At 41.6% G+C, this 23,533-nt stretch overlaps 1 protein-coding gene and 1 long non-coding RNA gene across 4 annotated transcripts in view; one reads left to right on the top strand and one right to left on the bottom strand.

The window, feature by feature from the left end:
• The window catches only part of LOC130162956 (uncharacterized), a 145,230-nt gene that overhangs the window by 102,989 nt on the left and 18,708 nt on the right, over positions 1-23,533 (bottom strand). For all 3 annotated transcript variants that reach the window (XR_008826324.1, XR_008826325.1, XR_008826326.1), the window contains 2 exons: positions 13,015-13,086; positions 3,839-3,891 (listed from right to left, as the gene is read on the bottom strand). This is a non-coding gene — a long non-coding RNA (uncharacterized LOC130162956). The remainder of the gene's footprint in view (positions 1-3,838; positions 3,892-13,014; positions 13,087-23,533) is intronic.
• On the top strand, positions 6,328-9,131 carry LOC130162953 (zinc finger protein 503-like). The gene is made up of 2 exons (XM_056366878.1): positions 6,328-6,976; positions 7,547-9,131. The coding sequence occupies exons 1-2, from the start codon at positions 6,722-6,724 to the stop codon at positions 8,981-8,983; spliced, it is 1,692 nt and encodes a 563-aa protein (XP_056222853.1). The 5' UTR covers positions 6,328-6,721; the 3' UTR covers positions 8,984-9,131.

The raw sequence follows: 23,533 nt of genomic DNA, 5'->3' as shown, positions 1-23,533 counted from the left end.
GTGGCAGCGCTAGAGGAAAAGTGAGTGGGATTAATCCTGCGGAAACCATGAATGTCTGAACCAAATCTAATGGCAATCAATCCAGTGGTTGTTGAGATATTTCAATCTGGACCAAAGCGATGGACTTGCAGACTGATCCGCCAGCAGAGAAACCAACACTGCCATCCCTAGAGCCACGGTGCATGCATGAATAAAAATATATTTAAAAATTCAGCAGCGGCATCACTTTCTAGAAACAATGTCCTAGTTACCCTGGATAATCCACAGAGCTCATTGTGAATAGATATCCCTGGATCCACTTAAAAATAGCCCATTTTGAATGATTAATTTTTCAAAACACATATATACATCAAAACTATGTGCATGGCTTGGTACCAGTATAGGTAAGGAAGGAAATGTGGAGCTTTGGACATGCCTTTAATTATGTTTACTTAAACCCTATGCTACGATAGAGTATCAGTCCTCCAGTCAAATTTGACAAATGAATAATATGTTGAGAAAAACTGCAGCAAATTTAGGTTACAGATCTCAAATGTGCTGCATATGAAGACTGGAGGCTGATGATAGCTTTCTGTGTTCGACATAATAAGTCTAATTTAGCAGAAAGAATCTTCTTGAAGCCATGCCAACCTGTTTTAGCTATTCAAAAAGCGGATGCCAAACGTCTAAATAATTTCAGATAAAATTTCACCAAATGAGCCCCAATTTCTCCTCTCCAAAGATAAGAAAGTCTTTTGAGTGACATTTCAACAGGCTGTTCCTAACTTACAGCTAGATTGAACTCGCCTGAAGACAATGACAAGCTCCTCTCTGTCTGATGTCACTTCCCATATCCAGGCCGGCTGCTATCTGCTACTGGCTTCTGCCAATAATAGCTCATCAAAACAACACAACCCTTCTTGGCACCAAAATAAAGGCAGCGGTCCACGTCTGTGCCACTCAGTTGTCAATTAAGACTCCTCTTCACACTGACACTTGTGACTTAAAAGAAACAGTCGAGAATGTGATGAATTTGAGCCGACAGATGAGAAGGCAGTATGCTGCGTTGCAGTACCATAATGCGCTTGAGATATGGATAACAACTGACACCACTGGCAGGTCTTATGAAGTTTGATTTCATTTGTCAGGCCGCTTCTACTTTGTCTTTTAGCTCACTTGCTCCCTCACTCTTCAATCATCGTGGTAATAGCTCATTCTGATAGCCTGGAGACACTCACACTCCCTTCCATTTAAAATGCAAAGCCACAAATATAGTAGGTGCTGCTATGGGCTACACTTCGTGATGGCATCATGTGTTGTATCTGATGATGTTTTTGTGTAAATTTATATGTATAATGGCATGTAATATATGGATAAAAACGAAACCTGGTTCTGGATGTCCACAGGGTGTTCTGTTCTCCGAAATTCGCACAATTTCACAACTTAGAGATGAATGCATGTCACGTAAACCACAAACGACAGTGAAATAACCATCAACCTTGGTATTTGATCACTAAGTAGACAAATGGAGCAGTAAGTGTCCAAGCCTGTCTCGGCGAATACCTTGCATGCTTGTCTCCAGCAGACCACATGACGCTAATTCCTGACTGAAGCGCTCCTCCTGTGTATCCCTAATCCTGCCTGTGAAATGTGACAAGATCATTCTTTAGGCCTACTTTAGTCTGAATAATCTGCCCATCACAGACATTCATCCCGACCTGCACAGTGCTTCCAGTGTCATAACACGCTACCTGTACATTTTCACCCCGGCTTAGGCTCCATAAATTAAATCTAGACAAGTAAATGTGAGGGATCAGCATCTAGTGCTGCCTGTGTACAGATGTGGGGAATGTTGCTGGTGCACTGACAAACAAATGCACTGGTTGTGGCGTCTTCTTTAACGCATTTGAGGTTCAATGTAAAAAACAAGTGAGAGGGTTGAAATCGTTTGTTGATTAATCGATTAGTGGATCGCCAGAAAATTAATCAGCAACAATTTTGATAATGGATCATTTATCAAGCAAAAAAAAAAAAAAACTGCTAAACTGTCTCTGAACTGTCTTTAAATGTGAGGATGTGCTGTTTTTTTCTGCTTCATATCTTTGCAAACTCATTAATAATCCATTCATTAACAACGCAAATAATTGCTAGCTGTAACCTTAATGGCAATCAAAGCGAACAAACTCAAGTCCCGTGCCGCACGTAGATGTCACCATGACAGTACAGCGGGTCTTACAGCAGCTTCTTGAAGTTTTCACAGAGTTCTCAAGCAGTAATATGGCAGCTGTCAGGATGAACTGAGCCACTGGTTCCAGTGCTAACAGGGAGTGTAGGTGAAGTTAACTCTTCTCTACAGCATGACTACAGCCCCGCCAGGATCCTCACTTACCTGATGGCAAGTGGACGACAGCATATAATCTCCATAGGCTTTACTTCCTACTCCTGACCAGCTTTAACTAATTGAGGAGACAAAGTGAAAAAGACCCTTCACCGCCGTGATCTTGGCAGCACCTCAACTCTTCTAACTCTCTCTGTCATGCTGCGCTCCTGTCGTCTGACTTCCGGCGAGATAGTGTAAGTTCTTCATGTCAGCTCCGAGTTGAGCGCTTGCAAATGAAGTCAACGCTACAGTATTTGACGCAGATGGGGGGGGGGGCTGCAGAAAAATATCTTGGGTGTAGTCAAGGGGAATGGGTATGACTTCTAAGTATCTGAAATGTCCTGTCTTAAACACACAATATCCATAATACTTCCTGACACATTCTCCTATAACCTCTTATTCCGTGCCAGCTTCTGTGGGGTCTTTTTTTTCTCTGGGTGCTGAAGAAAAGCAGTCTATTTTCTTGTCATATTTGCTTGAAAGGCGACTCTCAACTTGGAGTCTAATTTCCTGCACTTTAAAGACAGTCCACATGCAAGGTGCATTACCATGCTATCAAGGTGATGGGAGCAATTTCAAATTGTCAGTCAGTCATGGAAATATCAGAGACTTAATGTCTACTGCAACCTGTCAAAGGCTCCTGTGAAGTGGTGGTGAGTGTAATCTGACTCTTATTCACTCAACACCATTTACTTGTCAGTATAGCCCTCTGTTTTACTCTGGATGGTAGCTCATAATGAGAAGGGGATATAATATAGACACACACATACATATATATATATATAGCTACTTAAATGAAGAGGTCAAAAAGAAGAAAATGAACAGCTGCTGCACATCAACAAAGAGCAGAAACATCATAGTTTCAGACTAAGTATGAAGCTGCTGCATCTCATATGATCCCACAGTTCTTGCCTCACAGACAGCAGTTAGTTAAGGCTGTTAATTTCCCGATAGACGCACCACTCTGCGTGACACACTGGGACTGTACTTAACCATTATTAATGTGACAGGCCTCAGTGCAAAGCAAATCAATTAAACAGGAGCAATCACCATAGTCTGGATAACGGCCTTTTAAGACTGTTTTCATGTGACAAGGAGGTCCTCGATCCAGGCCTCTGCGCCGGGACCTGACAGGTCAAGAAAGCGGCATGAAACAATAGCACCTTCTAACCATCATCTCCCCTTTTTACCTGTCAGATCCAGTCGGCCTGTCTGGCTGCTGACGCGGCGCGCCCTGCGCCGCCTGCCACAAGGTGAATTTTCATGTCATGTCGAGGGAATTTCTTATTCCATTTGCCTGACATTATAATGTCGCATTTATCGACCATATCCTTTCTTGAAAGCTATATGTCAAGGGCTTTTGCACCTGAGTTTTTGTCGCTTTTCTAATAGTTTCAGTTACAGGTCCTTTGTGATGTTTTTAATGTACATGCCCAAGTCTAAAGAGAACAGAATAATGTGACTGGAGCGGTGACTTACCCTCATGCTGCATGGATAAATCTTCCACTGCTGGCCAGCAACCTCCGACATGTCTGGTAAAGAAAAGCAGATTTCACAAAAATATACTAATATACTTTTGCACTTCATCACGAGGTCAGTTATAATTTCATAGAACAAATACTGACAAAAGAGTTCAAGAGTTTGATTCAAAACAAGCTGAACATATACTATCAAATGCCTGTTTGTCTAAAGACCCTGCAGTGCAGATTAACCATCTGGGTAAGTTTTTACGTTATACAATACAGGAATAAAAGCAGCTCCTGATACTGTGACTTTAACTGCCATTATTTTCAGTTTTTAATCAACTTAAATGATAAATTGTGAAGTTGTCTCAAACACACACATAAGGCTGTCCCTGCACAGACGAGCACCACAGTATAACATCATGACTAACACTTAAACTAAAAAAAAAAAAAAAAGAAGTGCTGGAGGGAGGTGGAGGATAATCTCACACATTTACCACATTTAGATTTTATAAGACCCTGAATAAATTCAAAGAAAACACTTTAACAAAAAATATAACTTTGTCCTTTCAACACAGTCATAGTTTCTGCCGAGGTGTGTGGTGTTGTGTTTATTATTTATCCAGGACCCAGGGTAAAGATAAAGACAGTACAACTCTGTTCAAAAAAAAAAAAAAAAATAGAAAATAGAAAAGAAGTTTTTTAAAAAGGTCATTACTGAAAGCGTATCTAACGAACACATTCTGACATTTTTATGAATAAAAAATCATTTCTAGGGGGTGAAAAGAAAAGGTTACATATTGGACAAGGGTAACAAACTGCCCATAGATTCTGCTTAATAAAGAAACTTTGTATGTTGCTGAAACTATTCACTGAACCCTGACTCTGGTTTACCTTCCTTTTTTTTTTTATTCACAAAAGTTTGAGTTTGGTGTGTTTTTACTGAATTCACTACAAAATGTGAGCTCTAAGGGACTTATAAAAGAAAACACACACACACACACACACACACACACACACACACACACACACACACATTGCTTAATCCTTTAATGAAAATATTCATCCTTAATCTTTAAACGCAATATACAGATAGAAGCTTGTTTTCTGCATAATCACCGACCTGAGGTACCCAGCCCTGCTTGTAAACACATGTATTTGCACGGACCCTGGGTGATTCATAAACGTGTCCTTGTGTGAAAATACTTGCGGGAGTTTCAAGCTTTCTGTTTAAAAGTAATGAATTACGGCGACGAGGAAAAAAAATGTGCAGCCATTTAAGGATAAAGCCGAGAATTTGGTGCCTGCCGCGGCGAGCCATCCATCACGTCCACAATAAAGGAGTTTTTGCCTGACGGTGGAAATTTATGGTCGCCCTTCTCTGCCCTAATAACTCAAAGCGCTGTGTCAGAGCCTGACAGCCGTTGCCGAAAACAGCACCCCTGTTATCAATCAAAAAACACTTGCATATGTTTAACTTTCGCCTGATCAGCAAGACATTTATAGGCTATTGAGTAATAAGATAAGTGGGTCTATTTCGATGGGAAGAAATGTGGAAGCTTTAATGATTAATAGCAGCCACAAGAGGCTTTTTTTAAGCACTCTTGGAATAAAAGGGAGGATTTTTTTTTTTGGCTTGAATGTGGCAGAAATGTGGAGGAATATTTTTAATCTATAAAACAAAAAAACAAAAAATACAAAAATGACATGACATTAATTAGATGTGTGGAGCAGAATTAGGGCTCTGTTTAAAAAAAAAAAAAAAAAAAGAAGTATGCTTATCTCCAATTAAACAAATCACAGTTTTGAGTTTTACCAGAGCAGACAGACTATAACAGGCCTAAATGATGATGGAGGAGTGAGAGGGAGAGACACAGCACTTCTTTCTCTCCACTTCACATGGATTCACTGTATAGTAGTTGACCTGAATCTGACTGAGAAGAGGCAAAAAAAAAAAAAAATGTGCAGACAGCTGACAGATAACTGGCGTGCAGGACAGGGAACTGACAGATGACAGGCTGCGTGACAGAGAGGAGAAAGTTGCAGAAAATGTGAAACAAGGCAATGGATATCTGTGCGCGTCGGGGTGAATATGTGACCAGAAAAGCCCTGGGTTGGTTATTTTTCAAATAAATTTATTGCAAGGGCGAGACATTCTGGGCTTCAACTATCTGCAGTCCATTTAACCAAATGAAAATGAGCTCAGATTCGCTTACTTCAAGTAAAAACAATGATTTTTGGCCAGAGGTGTTAATTTGCGCAGTATCTTGCTTTTTCGGATGAATTTGTTTTAATTAAAAATACATCTTGCGCTCACGTGACATAAATAAGTTTTGGTCATCTTCATCCACTGGTTATCCTGGTCCACCTACCACACAAACCACACAGGACGCGTGGGGCGGCGCATGCGTCAAAGCACCAATTACGCAGAGACGCATATAAAAAAAAAAAAAAAAAACAACTCAAAATTAAAAGCGCTCGGAGTGGGTGAGATATGAAATAGACACCTGTGTGAGGAGGAAACGTCACATTGCCTCAGCCCTCCGATCACCTCGGGATCTCTTTTTGATTGGGAGGCGGCAAAAAGGCTGTGATCTGCGGACTAATTCAGATGCTGCTCGCGAGGAGGCGGAGTGATCCCCCTCCTGCCCACGTAAACCGAGTCTGCTCTCGGACCCGCAGCCACACTACTGTCAGAGCGACGCCGGGGATGAAGCAATGCGGCTGTGAGAGCGCACGGATTCTGCCCACACACACTCCCGCGTCTCTTTTGAGGATTTAACATTGTTTCTTTCATCTGTGGCGAAGGCTTTTTTTCTTTAACCGTCTGACGTCCTGAGTGTTTGGCTTTCTTTACCCTACACATGTATTTCTCCACCATTTCCACGAGAATTGGGTCATGATCACATCGCCCACGGTCTCTGTCCTGAGAAATAGCACGAATCCAGCTTGGGAGAGCGGCTCCTCGGGGGAGAGGGGCGCAGTGAAGATCCGCCAGCTATCAGTCCACAACTCAGTCTCTCCCGCAGACCCTTCTCGCCAAGCCAGTCGTCTTCCCATAAAGGTTTTGAAAATGCTCACGGCGCGGGCAGGACACATTTTACACCCGGAATACCTCCAGCCTTTACCGTCCACCCCTGTCAGTCCCATCGAGGTAAGCACCATAACGATTTTTCGTGAAAAACGTTCGCGCACACGGGCGATTCGCTTTAAAGTGTTTCACTCTGAAGCCACTGGACTCCAGAGATATCACTGGATGAATTCTGTGGACAAAGTAACTGAAGATTTTATTCAGACCATGTGAAGAATAGCTCTGAATGCTCTTTTTTTGTAATTTGTTTTTACCAGATTCCTGACTTGGTTTCTCAAAATTTTGCTGAGCTTCTTTTTTTTGTGCACTAAAATAATAAACTGAGATGTAGATTTTTGACTGGTTTTTAGATATCAATAACCTTTTATAGGAAATGTATGCCCATGTTTGTAATGTCATTTTCGGAAGTGTAGCAGTTGTACATTCTTATCTCGTATCGCATGTAAATCGGCTGTGCGTATGTGTGCGTATGTGTGTGTACGTCCCCTCTTCATTATGCTGAGTTGTTGAGTTTCATCCAGAGATAAGTTCGTGCGCAAATACGCGTAGCTGTCATCTGTTCGTATTTAGCCCAAGTGTCATCTACAAGTGTTTTTATGAATTTCATTAATTTAATTTTGTCTTATTTCACAGCTGGATGCCAAGAAAAGTCCACTGGCTCTTTTGGCCCAAACGTGCTCTCAGATCGGCAAACCGGACCCGCCGTCCTCCTCCAAACTGTCCTCTGTGACCTCAAATGGATCTAGTGACAAGGAGACCAAATCTGGCCCGCTGAAAATGAGCGACATCGGAGCCGACGACAAGTCTAGCTTCAAACCTTACTCCAAAGCCTCAGAGAAGAAGGACTCTAGCAGCAGCCTGAGTGGAGATAAAACCAGTTTCCGAGTTCCTAGCGCCACCTGCCAGCCGTTCACCCCCAGGACAGGCAGCCCCAGCTCCTGCACCTCAGTCTCTCCACTGCCGCCTGAAGGCAAAGCGGGGGACAAGGAGGAGAAGAAGGAGTCTGATTGCAATAAAAGCAGTACGACTGAGAGTAACGGTAACCATAGGATAAGTGGAATTACCTCCGATGGCAGCCAACACCAGGAGAACACATCTGGATCCAAGACTGTTACATCAGACTCGCCATCTGTAACCTCATCATCCTCCTCCGTCCTCGGCTCTGGACTGGTGGCCCCCGTTTCCCCCTACAAGCCCGGTCATACAGTTTTCCCCTTGCCACCTGCTGGTATTTCCTACCCTGGAAGTTTAGCGGGTGCCTATGGTTACCCGCAACCGTTCCTCCCTCATGGAATGACCCTTGACCCCACCAAATCTAGCAGCCAGCTGTTAAGCGCACAGTTCGCTGCTGCCAGCTCACTGGGATGCAGTAAAGCAGGGACTAGTCCCTTGGCTGGAGCGTCCCCGCCGTCTCTAATGTCTGCTAGTCTCTGTCGAGACCCCTACTGCCTGAGCTACCACTGCACAAGCCATTTGTCCGGTGCGTCCAGCGCGAACTGCGCACATGACTCTGCGGCTGCTGCTGTGGCTGCCTCTGCGCTCAAATCTGGATACCCGCTCATGTACCCGACGCACCCGTTACACGGCGTGCACTCCTCCACCCCATCGTTCAGCGGACATCCCCTATATCCTTACGGGTTTATGCTGCCCAATGACCCCCTCCCGCACGTGTGTAACTGGGTGTCTGCGAACGGACCTTGCGATAAGCGCTTTTCCTCCTCCGAGGAGCTCCTCAGTCACTTGCGGACTCACACGGCCTTTGCGGGAACGGAGAAGTTGATATCCGGGTACGCGGGGTCATCTTCTCTCGCCAACGCCGCTGCCGCCGCTGCTATGGCTTGTCACATGCATATGCCTCCCAATGGCAGCCCGGGCAGCCCCGGCACGCTGGCCCTCAGGGGCCCCCATCACCCTCTCGGACTGAGCAGCCGCTATCACCCGTATTCAAAGAGCCCCCTGCCCACTCCCGGGGCCCCGGTGCCGGTGCCTGCGGCCACCGGGCCTTACTACTCCCCGTACGCCTTGTATGGACAAAGACTGACAACAGCCTCGGCCTTAGGATACCAGTAGTAACAAAGAATTATACATTTATAAAGGAGATTTAGGCCCAATGAGTTTTATATTGTACTTCATGCAGGGACTGGATCCATGTGGGGATCACTGTATTTATTTGCGATAGCTTCAAGCGTGACTAAAATAAAAAAGAATTATAATATAACTTTGAAAAGACTCAATGTGCATTATTTTACACAGGAGAGAATATTGGGTTTTGTTTTCCTGCTGTGCTTCTATAAAGGTCCTTTTCTGCAGAACTTTTTTTTAACCATTAAGCAACAATGCTGGATTTTAATCTTAATGCTGAATCGACTATTAGTCTTGCAAAAGTTATTTTAATTCTGCTTTACTCAGGCGGGTTAGAGAGCTGCCTGTGCCGCGTGATTTGACAGAATGATGGACGTGGAAAATCAATGGGAGCAGCTTCTTCAGTATTGGCATCGATTTATTTTGTGGGGAGCCAAACGTTTCATGAAGCCCATTTATACCTGGATGGCATTTTTAAAGCTTCAGACAGCTCTGAAAATGTCTTCTTTTCCATTTTAGAGAGGAAAAAAAAAAAAAAAAAAAAAACACACACACATTTACTATAATGCAGAAATTGATATATCAGTTCAAATAAGGTCAAAATGTTTTAAGCTATAATAACAGGAATTTATCACTGACGTTTCATTCTTTTTTTTTTTGTTTGGCTGTGCAGACTTGAGAAAGATTATGTGGGTTTTTTTTTTTTTTTAAATCAAATATATATTATTAATTTATTTAATTGATATATTTTGTTTCTGGTGCTGTGGCAAACAAACACAAAAGTATATATATTCACTTTTATTGTGAAGTCATAATCTGAAAAATCTAACTCATTTCCTTTTGTTTATAACCTCAGTTTTGTGGGTTTTTTGTCTTGCTGTGAGGTTGACACTGGGTTTTGCAAAGATGGAGAGTGTGTAAGTGTGTATGACTTTATTTTATTAATTTAGGGTGACAGGAAGCTAAAACCACTTGCAAGCCTCGTGCTGTAGCTACAGTATCTATAATGTGTGTGATTGTGTGTGATTGTGTGTGTGTGTGTGTGTGTGTGTTTGTCAGTGCGTGTGCGTGTGTATGTGTGTTCAGATGCAATATCTCCTGGGCTCATCAAAACATGCTGAATCCTCTCAATCACGAGGTCATGCATTATCGTTTCATTAACAAAGACAAACGAGCCACTGACATCAGTGAGGAGCTGGCTGAACAAAGATTTACGATGACACCAGATGTGGGACGTTTCCACTGCTTTTGTGATCGCTGTAATGAAGCCATGAAGCAGAGAGCACAAAATAAAGCGAGGCCTAACTATTTAATCAGCATTTTAAAACAAATCAACTAAATCGAGCCAACAGTGTCATTATCCGTCCTCTGTAAATCAGGCTGTTCTCCAACAATAAAATCACCATCGTTAATGGTCAGATGTCATATTCATCAAATCCACCCATCCTTCATGTAGATGAGTCCTAAACATAGCTCAGTGATAGATGGTAACAAAGCCCCAAACCCACAATTCAGCATTGCAACCAGTCAGCCATGAAGCCAGCGTGGATCATATGTCATACATCTTTTTTCATTTACAAACAGCGCAACAATGTGATGTGAACAAATTGGATTAAGATCTGTGAACATTATTTCTCACCATTTACCAGATGTGTGACACTGCAGTATAAACTCACACATCCTCTCATGTACGAACACATTAACCAGCCAATCAGTTATTCAGATTTAACTTTACAGTATCAGTTGTTACATTATAGGGATGGACATAAAGTCTGTGCTTGTTACATATGAACTGAGCTATGATATTAATGATGATGATATTTAATTAGCCGGTCTAGGATTTTATAGTTGTTTCTTGTGTGAAATCTTAATCATCCTAATTTTTATGTATTAAAACTATATTATCAGTATATTATGTTTTTATGTACATCATATTATAAAAGTATATTAAGTTCTTTCTTTCTTTTTTTTTTTAATTTTTAAACAGGAAGTCTCACTGAAATCAAAAAGTCTTTTCTACACGTCCTGAGAATTAATTACACACATGAAAAATCCCAAATGCCAATCAGCCATTACACAAACGGACCGCTACATAAAAACTATCAAATTATTTAAAATATCAGTAAGGTCAAATTTAAGTCCCCCACATGAATAAGTGTCTCTGTAACACTTTACTTTAACCCCGTCTAGTATTTACAAGAAGTATAAAAACATTTAATCAATGTTTATAACTCACTGTAATAGTCTGTTAGTTGTTGTAAGCAGACATAAATGTTTATTACTGTAGGCTATAACTCCTCCTGTGGCTACCCACAAGTGGAGGCTGCAGTATAAACAGATTGTGAAGTGACATAGTAAAACACACATAAAACGTCTTCATAAAAGAAGTTGACAAATACTGTACATTTTTAAGCATATATAAATGTGTCCTTATATCTGCATACAACCTCATTATTGTGTGTGTGAGCGGGGTTAAAATAAAGTAATAAATTGTCACTAAAGTTAACATGTGTTGCTATTGTCCCAGTATTAAAGTGCATAGTCATGTAAACCAGCTTTCTCCAGTTGAGTGTTAGTATAAGAACTGATGTTTTAATCTGCTGCCATTAGCTTAAAGACAAAAAAACTTCCTTAAATATGTTGTCAACTTGGACAGCAAAGCCTTAAATAAAAATCTACTGTAACTGTATATACCGCTGCGTTATCCGATGGTAATCTACCAAATAGTAAATAACACTGTAAAGTAGCTTGCATCATGTTTTTAAAAAGGAAAAACTAGGTTAGTTCCAGCATTAGAACTCAATCTGAATTTTTAGTTTGTTAGCAAGTTGTTCAACAGGAGTTTTATTGGGTGATCACGGGAGCATCAGCAGTTTGAGGTCTTACTATATATTTTATCTTTAGAGTTGGAGAAAAAATAATTAAGGAGGTCTAGAAGTCACTGGAGGAACATGCTGCATTGTGTGGATAGAGGTGATTGGTACGTTTCTGTTTATTACATTAACTGGCCCAGTGAGCTTCACATACATCTATCCTACCATGCTAAAGTCTATCAATCTTCTTCCCTATGACAGAGGATCTCTTTCCCACATGTTTGAATATAAAATGCTGTCAGGAGATGAGACACTGGACGACTTCGTGACTCCGTGTTGAATCACAGGGACGGCCCCACCTGTTCTTCCTTGAACTGCAGCGTGAGCAAGACCCCGCGGCCTTTCACCTGCGGGGGAACAGATCAGCGCAGCACGGCCCGTCGCAGACACATGTTGATGTTAAAAATGGTCACTTTTGCACAGCTGCACGCCATGTGTTACACTGTCTATGCTGCGTTGCGGTTGAAGGCCATGGATGTCATGCCTGCTATGCTGAGCTGATGCTCCTCCTCAAAACGCCCACAGTCATGTATGAAAATGGACTTTTCACACGTAAGTTCATGCATCAAATACATACATCACCCAGCTTTCAAACACTTGTTACACATGTCGCCGTCATATAATGAATTTAACACCCTTTTGTCAGCCGTATTAATGACCCAATCACGGGATTTCCCCTTTCTTTCATAAACTTCTGCTTCTTTGAATAAACCTTCCTCAATGCTTATGTACTCTGGAAAGGCCGACGGATCTCTGTTTACAGACGCAAAGGGAAAAAAACGCTGACCTTCTGCATGTTCAATCAGCTGAGAAGTGTGTCTCCCATCATGCTGAGAAACGTGGTGGTTTATTTTTGCAGCAGAAAGGCTTTTGCTTCTCCAAACAAGCCTACATATTTATCATCACTCCATCATTTCCTCCCTTTGACAAGCAAAGTAAACGGTAGGAATACAAAGTTAAAGCTGGGTCTTACTGAGCCGCTGACCTTTGAAGCTTGTCTTCTTCTATTAACTCTAGTGAGGCATCATAAAATGAAGGAAGTGAGCTTGGTACAGTGAGATTATCTTAATGTGGGTAACTTGTGCGTGTGTGTGCGTTTGTGTGTGTGCGTGTGTGTGTGTGCGTGCATGTGTGTTGTATACTCACAATAAAGTCTTTTTGAGTTATAAGCCAGCCAATGGGAAACGGAGAAAAGGGGAATTTTCCCTCGAAGAGAGTCTGTCAACACACAAAGCAAAGGAAAGAGCAACAGCGAGTTAAACAGTGGGCCCTTGTCTTTCAGCACTCAACATGCCCTATAATTTACACACCACTGACAGGGGCCATTTTGAAGTCTGTCATAGGCGGCAAACTTTTTGTCTCCAAACGTCTTGCTCACAGTGACTTGACTTCTGCTAGGGTGCGGGTGATTAATGACTTATGGCCTTATTGTGTGGAGGTGGCTAATTAACTACAGGCTGACTGAAGAGACACGCTATGAAAACCCTCCTCTGATAACCCCAACTTTTCCCCCTCCTGGTCTTGGCATGTGGAAGCTCTTACTGACAAATTTGCAAGAAGCAGACTAACGTTGAGCAAGATGAATGGCCTCTGCGAACAGTAAACAGCCTTTAATTTAACAGCGTTTAAATGTATGACACACTGGCATTGTTCTTCCTCGCTGTTCGTGCTCTCTGGCTAGGAAACGCAGCCAAAGTTCCCCCGCTGTTGGTTTAAAATTAGGCTCGGCATATTCATGGACGGAGTTTCTGGCCGCTCGGGCTGGCAAACATGTGTTCATTGCCTCTTTAAGTTTTCTGCAGTGCCTTCAGACTGACATTTTGAGACAAAGACAGTTAGCAGACTAGTTTTAAAGACACTGAGCAGTAAGCTGATACAGTCACAAACAAATAAAAACACTCTAACCCAGCAGAGGAAGAACACAAAGAAAACATTTGCACACTAACTCACAATAGACTGAAAGCCACACAAGCTGTTCCTTAAGGTCAGTGGCTCGCTGTACCAGACAAACGACTGGCCAGAAATTGTGCAGCCATCCCCTCCACTTTATCTCCCCCTTCCTATTATTAGGTTTGTTAACATACTGTATTGCCGTGTTTGCAGTCATGTCGACAGGCTAACTTAATCACGTTAATATCGAACTTGTGTGCTTTGCCCCAGCGCGACAGTTTTAGTGCCAGAATTATTGCCTTGACCTATGAGAGGAAATTAGCTGTGGACACAACTTGGAGACTTTTCTTCCTGGTGAAAGAAAATATTTACCAGAACAGTGACAATGATGGAAAATAGCAGGGAACAAAAATATTCCTTCAAGAACGTTGCAAATGAAAAATGCCACGTGGACCCAAAGTGGTGCAAAATGCATAATGCCAGCTGGCAGACCATTACAGGTGATGGACATTTCACTTACCTAAGTCAAATATAACAGACTGCTGTTCATTAATATACAGGAGGGCCTGCAGAATCGAGCCTGCCATCTGGTTAAATCGGCAGAGTAATCTACAGCTCGTGATTAGGGCTGAGGAGCAGAGTTTCTCTTTAATCTTTTTCAGCTTTCAAAAAAAATTCCATCTGCACCATGTGGCACATCATTTTTCTTTAAGACAAATGGACTGTTTTCATACGATCCAAAATTAGATCAGCAGAAAACAATCAATCTTGTAAAGGGCCTGGGAAAAGAATTGAGATTTGGATTCTGTTTTCCCCCTCTCTTGTCTTTACCGTCTCACCTCTCACTTTTCATTATATGACTGGCTTTGCAGCCATAAGCATTCTTCCCATGATGCTCTCTGCTCAGTGCCATCACATGGCATATACCAAGCCCTGGACTAAGGATGAATATGAAAATGTGCCTTAATATAGTGATCCCTTTTCAGCTTTGTTCCCTGTGGCGCTCCACAACAGATGGTGACCCGGGAGAGTCTGTGACACCAGAACCAAAATCCACATTGAGGCAAAAAAGACAAAATATTTCAAGTCGTCCTGTCTGCAAATTAGTGAGATGACACAACTGTCAGGTGCCAGCCTCCTGTGACAGTTGTGTGCCCCCACCCCACCCCCCCACCCCCCACCACATTACAGGAGCAGCGATGCTTTCACTGCACGACAAAAGGGAAATGGGTGCATGTTTTTTTATAGGAGACCTGTCTGTCAGCTGGCTCTCAAGTCATAACAAATCACCAGCACTCAGCTGAGGCTGAACATTCAGGGCGTCAGGGGGAAGACGGATGACCTGCAGGCCTTTGAAGTGCTCTGGCAGTTCAGATGGCTCAGCGGCGCTGACAGAGAAATATACACAACAGAGCAACCAATAATGAGAACATTAAACATTCCAGCCACCTGACAGGCTGACAAAAACAGCCTGGCCTCACATCAATCATCCGCTGAGACATAACCTTGACAATTAGTCCCCTCTGATACTCCCCGTAACCCCTGGGCCTGCACTGCAGCGTGACTCTACTGAAGAAGGAGAAAACCAAGGAGCTTAATCTAATTCCTTAATTCTGATTGATAAAGACATAGCAGCGACAGAGACCGCAATATATCGGTTGAACAAATGATGGATTCAGAACCAGTTGGCAGGGTCTTTGTAGAGTAGGCCTAATGACTCTCCAAGGATAGATGTGAAAATAGAAAAATGCACATACTGTAGTTCAATTATTTTCCTGGCTGCATCTGAAGATGTTTGGGCTAAGGACACAAAGAATGTATCCAGCACATGTTTATGGCTGTGCCTGCTCAAATATGTGTTTTAATGACGCCCCACAGGCATTTGGAAGCTATACAAATACTTGTAGCGGAGCCAACACTTATGTTTCAATATAACTCAACAGATACATCATAATAAAACATGAATAGTTCTTTAATGTGTGCCTAACAACGTTGCATATCTCACATCTGTATCCATGTAAACATGAACTAAATGTCAAGTCAGCTATTAAAAACTCTATCAATTTTGCTCATTACAAGACTTAATATCAAAAATGTAAAAAAAATAAAATAAAAAAAAACATTTGTTACCTTTGTGCATACTCCTCATTAGCCAGAATAGTCTTTAGTCTTGCCTACACTCTACACTCCAAATCCAAAGCAGTTGACCCCTCTGAAAAAAGCGAGGAGGCCATGTTGTCATCACTCTATTCACTCTATGTAGTTACCATATGACAAATGAGCCATGTGAAATGACATTTCCCTTTTGCCTTCACACCTGTAGAGGAAAAGCAAAGCAATCGACAGATGGATGGATGGCAGGACCTCAAAACTACTGTATCTCCTTCTCATTTCATGAAATGGAAAGAGCCAGGCCAACGACTGTTTACAGAAACTACCTGAGATGGAGCTGTGGAGTTCCAAGCCCTCAGGATGATAAATGGCTTCGCTAACCCTGTGGGACTGCAGACCCAAATGAGGATGGAGCTAATTGCCGTGCGAAATACTTTGGCATGAATGGAAAGAAAATGGAGGCGAGCTGCAGCCAAAAAAAGGGCCCACTTGCTGCTGTGAACTCCTAGTTGGCGTTTGCTTACAAGAGTTCACTCAGTGTCCATAAATCATGGACTGCTTACAGCTGAAACTGCTCTTAGTCATCAACATGCAATAGACTGAGTGACAGATTCCATCCTAACTACATTAGCCCCCGGTTCAAACGAGGCTCCTTTTGTTAAACTCTCCAACCATCTTGAACCTCACAGGAAATGAAAACCAGATGGCTGAGGATTGCTGTGTATAACGTAAAGCTGAGCTCGTATGGGAGAGAAAGACCCAAAAAAAAAAAAAAAAAAAGCACATACATTGTTGAAGGATATGAACGACAGGGTTCAATTTGAGGCATCCTGGGTTTTTGATATCTTTCAAATACTGCTTCAGATATGACTTTATCCCGAGGTTATGATCTGCAGCACATTACTCCATGGACAGGAGAACTGAAATGTGGTTTCAGTCTGTGCTAAACCCACACAGGTGAGCGCAAGTGCAAACTCCAAAGTCATTCTTAGCTATGTTCATGATTTCTGAACTCCAATCTGGAAGTCGACAGCACTCAGAGAGCACATCTCCCCAGAGGCTTCAGAAAAAGAACATTTAATATTCTAATGAGAAATTTCTTTAAATTGCATTACGATCCAGATGTGTATCAAAATAATCAGTGATGGACAATAACGGGATACATGTGTCAGATTTTTTTTTCCATTCAAGTAAGTGCAGTAGTCAAGAGGAAGTAAATGAGTCGGTTAAAGGACCATATCTCACAATGTTAAAAAATACAGTTTTAAAATTCCTGGATCTGCATCAAAAACTAATCACTTTTTATTTGGTACATCACCAAACTCAACACCAACTCTTATATAAATCAGTTGCGTGTGTTTTGTCTAAGTGTACTTGACGAGTGGTAGCACTGAGATAATTCTTTCATTAAGAGAAGTTAAAGGATAAAGCTGGCTTCATTTTGTTGCCGTCTACAAATCCCATAAAAGAGCCAAAACTAACAATGCAGTCAGTCAGTTTCTTAGTCTCAGTCAGCATGTCTGTAGCACTTAGCCCCTAGTCCCTTGGTTCCAACTTTGTTCCAAGATGTCCAAAAATATATACCTCCATTTTTAAAAGGCTGACTTATTTCCTAAAACAACAAGGCAGTGGAGTTTTTAACAGAAGCTTATAGTAAATAGTGCAGTTGTTGGGGACAATTTTTTTGCTGACGATTTAATGCACTAATGAGTATTTACACGAGCAGGATGGTGTATGTGGGATTGCTTCAAAATAAACTAGAATGCCTTTGTTCATCACGATGAAGGAACCAAGTGCAACAGCATGGCTAATTAATATCTTTGTTTTTTGACGACAATGAAAGTTCGTTTGTAGCCATACTCACAGCATGTCTTTGAGGATGGTGACGGTCCACTATAGCCACCAGCCGGTTGGCATTTTTGGTTACTACTATTAGAACGACTTTCATGGTCCCCAAAGGATGAATCCTCCTGACAAGGCTATGGCGGGGAGCATAGCCTTGTTTAATTCAATGGTGTGAGCAGCATCCTAAACAAAATTCCACTCACCACTGTACTGGAGTGGACAGAGAAAATTCAGAGGCAGATATATCAAAATCTGAATCTGGACAAATACAATCAAAACTATCTGTAAGGCTAGATACATCACAGATCCCCTTGACCCAGGTCCTGGGATCCTAGTCAGGCTAAGTCAAAGTTACATTCAGTCTAAATCAGGTCAGTTACAGTCCCAGAGGTGAGTGCAGAGATATATTTTGTGTTTTGTTTTTCATAATTTGCATGAAATGGCCCTTTTAAAAGAATGATGCAATATGACCAATGTTGCACAAACGTTTCACTGTATAATAAACCATTTATACTGACTGTATAAAGATCACAAATGAAATCCTCAGGGGACAAAACAAACCACCAGTTAAGTATAAGGTAATCAGAATATCTCACATAACGGCACATATTTATCACGTGCTTTGTAATCAGTGTGGTCAACCTCTCCCATTGTCTCCTGGGAATTCTCCTAATGACTCAGCTTCCAAATATATTTAAGTCCTTTAATTCCTAGAGCCTATAGCTGGTAAATGTTTGCTCATGTACCTAAGTACCATCATGATTTGACCTTTAAAGTGTTCCTTTTGTAATCTACAATGTACAGGCCATGACGCACATCACGCTCAGCTGCTTAAGTAAACATCAAAGAACTAGGCATAAAAAACTGCACTATGGCTGCCATATACTGGAAAGCAATTTATATAGCAAAGCAAGCCTTCGTTTTCATTAAGGGAGTTTTATATCCATCTATCTCAGGAATCTTTAGGTCATAATAGATTCCTTATGTGAGCTGTAGTCAATTATATTTTTAGTTTTCTTGCCACCATCAAGCAAAGCTATGAAATATTCCCACCTGTCCTTCATGCCATAACATTATTTGTGGTTTTATTTTATGAGAAAAGCTGGGGGTGACTCATTTTAATTCAATTGCATGAACCGGAGGCACAATCTGTTTTTCATGTTCTCTGGCTCCAGCTGAAAACACCTGCCCTGTTCTCACAACTAATGTATTAAGTAGTAAGTGCCTGAGCAGATGTTGTAGGGTCAGCAGGGAGTCCAGGGCCTATAGAGCACTCAGTATTTATTAGACCGGATCAGAAGGCAATGACATGAGCTGTCCTCTCTCTTGATAAATCACATTTTACATACAGGTAGAAGCCGGAGCATGCTCTACCTACCGAGAAACACCTTTTCCAATTTGTCAACCTCTAAATTGTTACAGAGTCCTGATCAGCAGGCCTTTCTACTTCTAGAAGCACATGACCAATCAGGGAGAAACCTCTTGGAAAATGCTCAAAAAAACAATTCAACTTTCTCCCTGGAAACTGTAACACTAGAATCTTTTATTTGTGTTTGCTTTGCAGTCCTTCACAGAGATCAAAGCCAATGCTTAGGGCCTCGGTGTCAGCGCAAGACATCAATGACATCTCCCATTCACACCGCGTCTTCTCCTCACATCTCACGTGCACTCAGTCGTCACATCCCACAACAAAGAGAGACGCCCCGAGTTATCATCCATCAAACCGAGCCTTTTATGGCCCATCAAAAGACAATGAACTGCCAGAGTGAGAGGAGTGTTTGCAACATGAAGTGACAGCGAATACTCCAGACACAGATTAAACAGTGTTGGAAATGAGAGTACTACATAATGTTTGGGTAATTTGTGAGAATTAGACATTATGATTCATCTTTATGAAGGGAAGGAAGCTCCGATATAAGCACAGCAAGGGTCCCCTTTCTGATAGCTCAGACATCTCAATTTACTTTGGTTTTGAAGTATGGGTTTCACACGGTTACAGAGAGGAGCACTTTGCTTTCCAACATCGTCAAATGTCTTAAATGCCTCTGTTCTAAGGTTTGAGCTGCATGTTAAGATATAAAACAGACCTTCTAGGCTTATTTTCCCTCAAAGGATTCCATCTATTATCAAAGTAAGGAATGTTTAAGAATAAAGGAAGCTACTAGCAGCACAGTACATCATTGTGTACAATAGACCCTCAACATAAACCATCAACAGCTCTTTGTATGTTATCTCCAATGGATTATTCCTCTCAAGTCAACCATCAAGCACTGTGGGTATGGCAACATATGCAGTCGTGGTGGTGTGTGCCACCATGTGCAGCTTAGATTTTGCTGAAGCATTCAACAGAGGCTGAGAGAAACAGGACACCGGCATGATTATACTGTATCCTGTCTGTCTCTGATTTATTGTGACAGCAGAAACTCCCTGCAGAACCATGTCGTCAGGTGCTAGGACTTGTGCTGTGTGGGATACTTGATAGGCTTCAGGCTTTCAGTCAAGACCTTGTGAGAAAGTCCCCAGAGACACTGCTGAGAACACTCAAAATCCTCATTACTATATATACACAGCCACATATCTACTAATGTTGAATGGAAACAGACTGCTCACGATTGGTTTGAAAAGCAGCAGCTGTGATTTTTTTTTTTTTTTTTTTTTTTAAATCTAGAAATGCTTAAAGGGATAATCCTCGAGATTCTCATTCTTTACCACGGCTGCAGCATTGTAAGTTTCTGGCCTTGTTTGTATTTGTTATTTAACAGGAAATGTCAGAAACTGGGGAACAAGATTTCAATGGAATCTGATGAATGTTGGAACAAGTGATTGGTTCCCAACATTGTGAAACAGTGCATTTCTGTTGCAGTTTTCTCATGAACTACTGCCCTTACTAGTTACCTGCCATGTATATCATAATTCTGTATGAAATTTTTTTATCCACGTCTGTGCTCAAATACATTGATGAAACAACATTGATTAGACGACAGCATAGAGACTAAATGGTTGATTTTATTGGCTGTGTTTTTGATGGACACTATTCTCCCACTATGCAATGTACAAAGGAAATGGAGGAACAGCTCACAGCTGACAAGAAAAATGAAACTAAATTGTGGATGGGAGTGAAATAACTCCATAAAAATCTTGGAAAACAAATACTAAGTATTAAATCTTTGGGAAAAAAATGTGAATTCTCTTAGTGAAGTTTAATTGGCAGAAGCTCCCCAGAGTTGATTACATCTGATCCCATATGAGTTGTATCATTTCCTGTTAGTATAAAATGGTGTTAGCAAGTATGTGGCTGCTTTTATTTACTACTAATGGAGTGTCCTATGATGACAAGAATGTTGTACATTCTGGATGGAAGTAGTATGGTTTTGGGACACAGCTACTAACACATCTAAGTTTACTGTCTATAACAACTTTTTTGAGTATACTTATGTGTCATTTTTCCAGTTTGAATACACTACATACTGAAAATCTGCTTTGATTATGTAATACTTAATCGGGCCATAGTCCAGGTATTAATGCTAATGAAAGGCAATTCAATAGTTGTCTAAACAAACACTGCCACGTGCATTTGTATTCCCCTTTTTTCTGTGTTTTATGACTAAACCTTGGACCCTAGAACTGCTGTCTCCCTCTATCACATATTTGATTAAGGTGTGAACCTGTCACTCCCCGGTCAGGTGTGATGACACTGCTCACACAGGTGCCTTTAAAAATCTGTCTAAACCGCCTTCCTGTGTAAACTCATGCATCTGGACAATGAACAGGAGCTTCTCACTGCCGATGAAGGTGGTGATGCAGGGTCAGGTGTGGCCAGGGCGACTCATGTTCGTATCTCAGGAGTCTTGCTAGCGTCCAGAGGTGTAGATGCACAGTTGTCTGAGCTACTTCAGGAATGTTGACAGAAGAATTACGCTCCATGCCGACTGTCTGTGATCCCCCCTTACGTTATACACAGGAATGTCTTAATCATTGCATATCGCTCCATTGTCTCCCATCACATGACACCATGCACAGCCCTGTGTGCTATTTCAGGGACTCCAATGAACCTTTCCGCATATGTTGCTGCTCTTGTTTAGTAATTCCCTGCTGCGAAAATTACATTAACATTGTTCTAATTACACACTCCGCAGTAAATTATTCATGATACTATCTTAGTTTGTGATCCCCTTAAGGAATAATTGAAAATATACTTAATTAACACTTTCATTAAAAGCTTCCCTGAATAATGTGCAATTGTGGCCTTTCTTCTGTCAGCCGATACATGTAATTGTTGTAATATATGTTTGTCTAGGGGGAAGGAGCTAAAAAAAATATACAGTTTCTAGTGGTATCACCTGAACACAGCACTTTGAGCATGAAGGGAGGCATTATTCAGAATAAATGGATTATCAGGGAAACCAGCATAAATGAGTCAATAAAACTGTTAAGCAGCCAGCCAGCCAGCGGTGGCCAACATGATTAATCACAGGCGTTCCAAGATTGGATTTATTTTGTCTTTTATTCCTCCTTTAATGACTAGCCGCGAACACCACTCTTAATATATCGCCCATGTTTCTAGATTACCGGTGACTAATGAGGATTCAAATGGCCGTTATCTGCATTAATGTCTTTTTATTTGAAAAGTCAATACTGCGTGTGTGTGTGTGTGTGTGTGTGTGTGTGTGTGTGTGTGTGTGTGTGTGTGTGTGTGAGGAATATTCTAGTGAGAGACACTTGCAGTGATGCCTTATAAGCCTCCCAATTAAAAGGGTTTTGGAAAGCATTAAGGTACGCTGGCATGTATACGAGTACACCGGTGTATCGTTATATTTATAATTTTCTACCACTCATGATATTACTCATTCAAAAAACTAGAGAGACTTTGCTTTGCTTCTCCATTTATCAACGTGATCCACCCACATACATCTGAATTATTAAAAGGCTACGACGTTGTCACCTATTTTCTCCACGGAGGGTCAATGTTCTGCATTAGCCCATGGAGGTACAGTATATTCTTGGTGGAGGACTCTCAGAAGGCCCTGTGTTGAACCAGGAGATATAGCTCAATTTAATGAAAGAGTCCGGCTCAGTAATGACCCTGGTGATTCATATATTTGTAAAGGAAATCAATCCCACATCAGCTAAGTGCAGAAACAGGATCTTCTGCAGCCTTAAATCTTTGCACTGGGTAATATACACTAAAATGTAGTGTATATTATGTCATTGATGTGCAGAATAAGACATATGAAGTTCATTACAGAGCTGAAAACAGGTATGAAGACAAAACATTGACTCCAATAATGGGCTTTGGAGAGAATGTAAAACGCAGGCCCAAGGCAGTGCTTTGTGTGACTGGACTATTGTGCCACCACACTGTTGTTCTTTCCATCTATGATTTAACACAGCCGAGCACGGCTAAATGGCACCCGGGAGAGGACTTGATTTTCATGTTTGCCAATCTTCCTTTACACCTGCCTGTGGTGACCATAAATACACTTTTATGCCTCCCGGAGAAATGCTTAAAGAAGCAGTTTGTCCAAGTCCTGCATGGACTTGCATGGCAATATTCTTGATTGATGACAACAGCAAAGTTTAGAAGACGCCCAGGAGAGTTTTCCAATCTCATCAGTTTGGGAGTTTTACATTTGAGCATAATTCCAGCCCGGCTGTATTTATGTGGGTTTTGGACTCCTCTGCTCTGTGTCTTTTTTTCCCATAGTTCACTAATGAGGGAGAGCACCACGAGTGGCCACGGTCATCTCAAAGCGCATTTCTTTGAGGGATGCTTAGATGTGGTCTTCCTAAAAAAACGACAGTGTTTAAAAATATTTTA

Source organism: Seriola aureovittata, chromosome 21 (assembly GCF_021018895.1).
Source record: "Seriola aureovittata isolate HTS-2021-v1 ecotype China chromosome 21, ASM2101889v1, whole genome shotgun sequence".
NCBI classification, from domain to species: Eukaryota; Metazoa; Chordata; class Actinopteri; order Carangiformes; family Carangidae; genus Seriola; species Seriola aureovittata.
The sequence above is the reverse complement of the archived record's forward strand: the minus strand, read 5'-3'. Positions and strand labels throughout refer to the sequence as shown.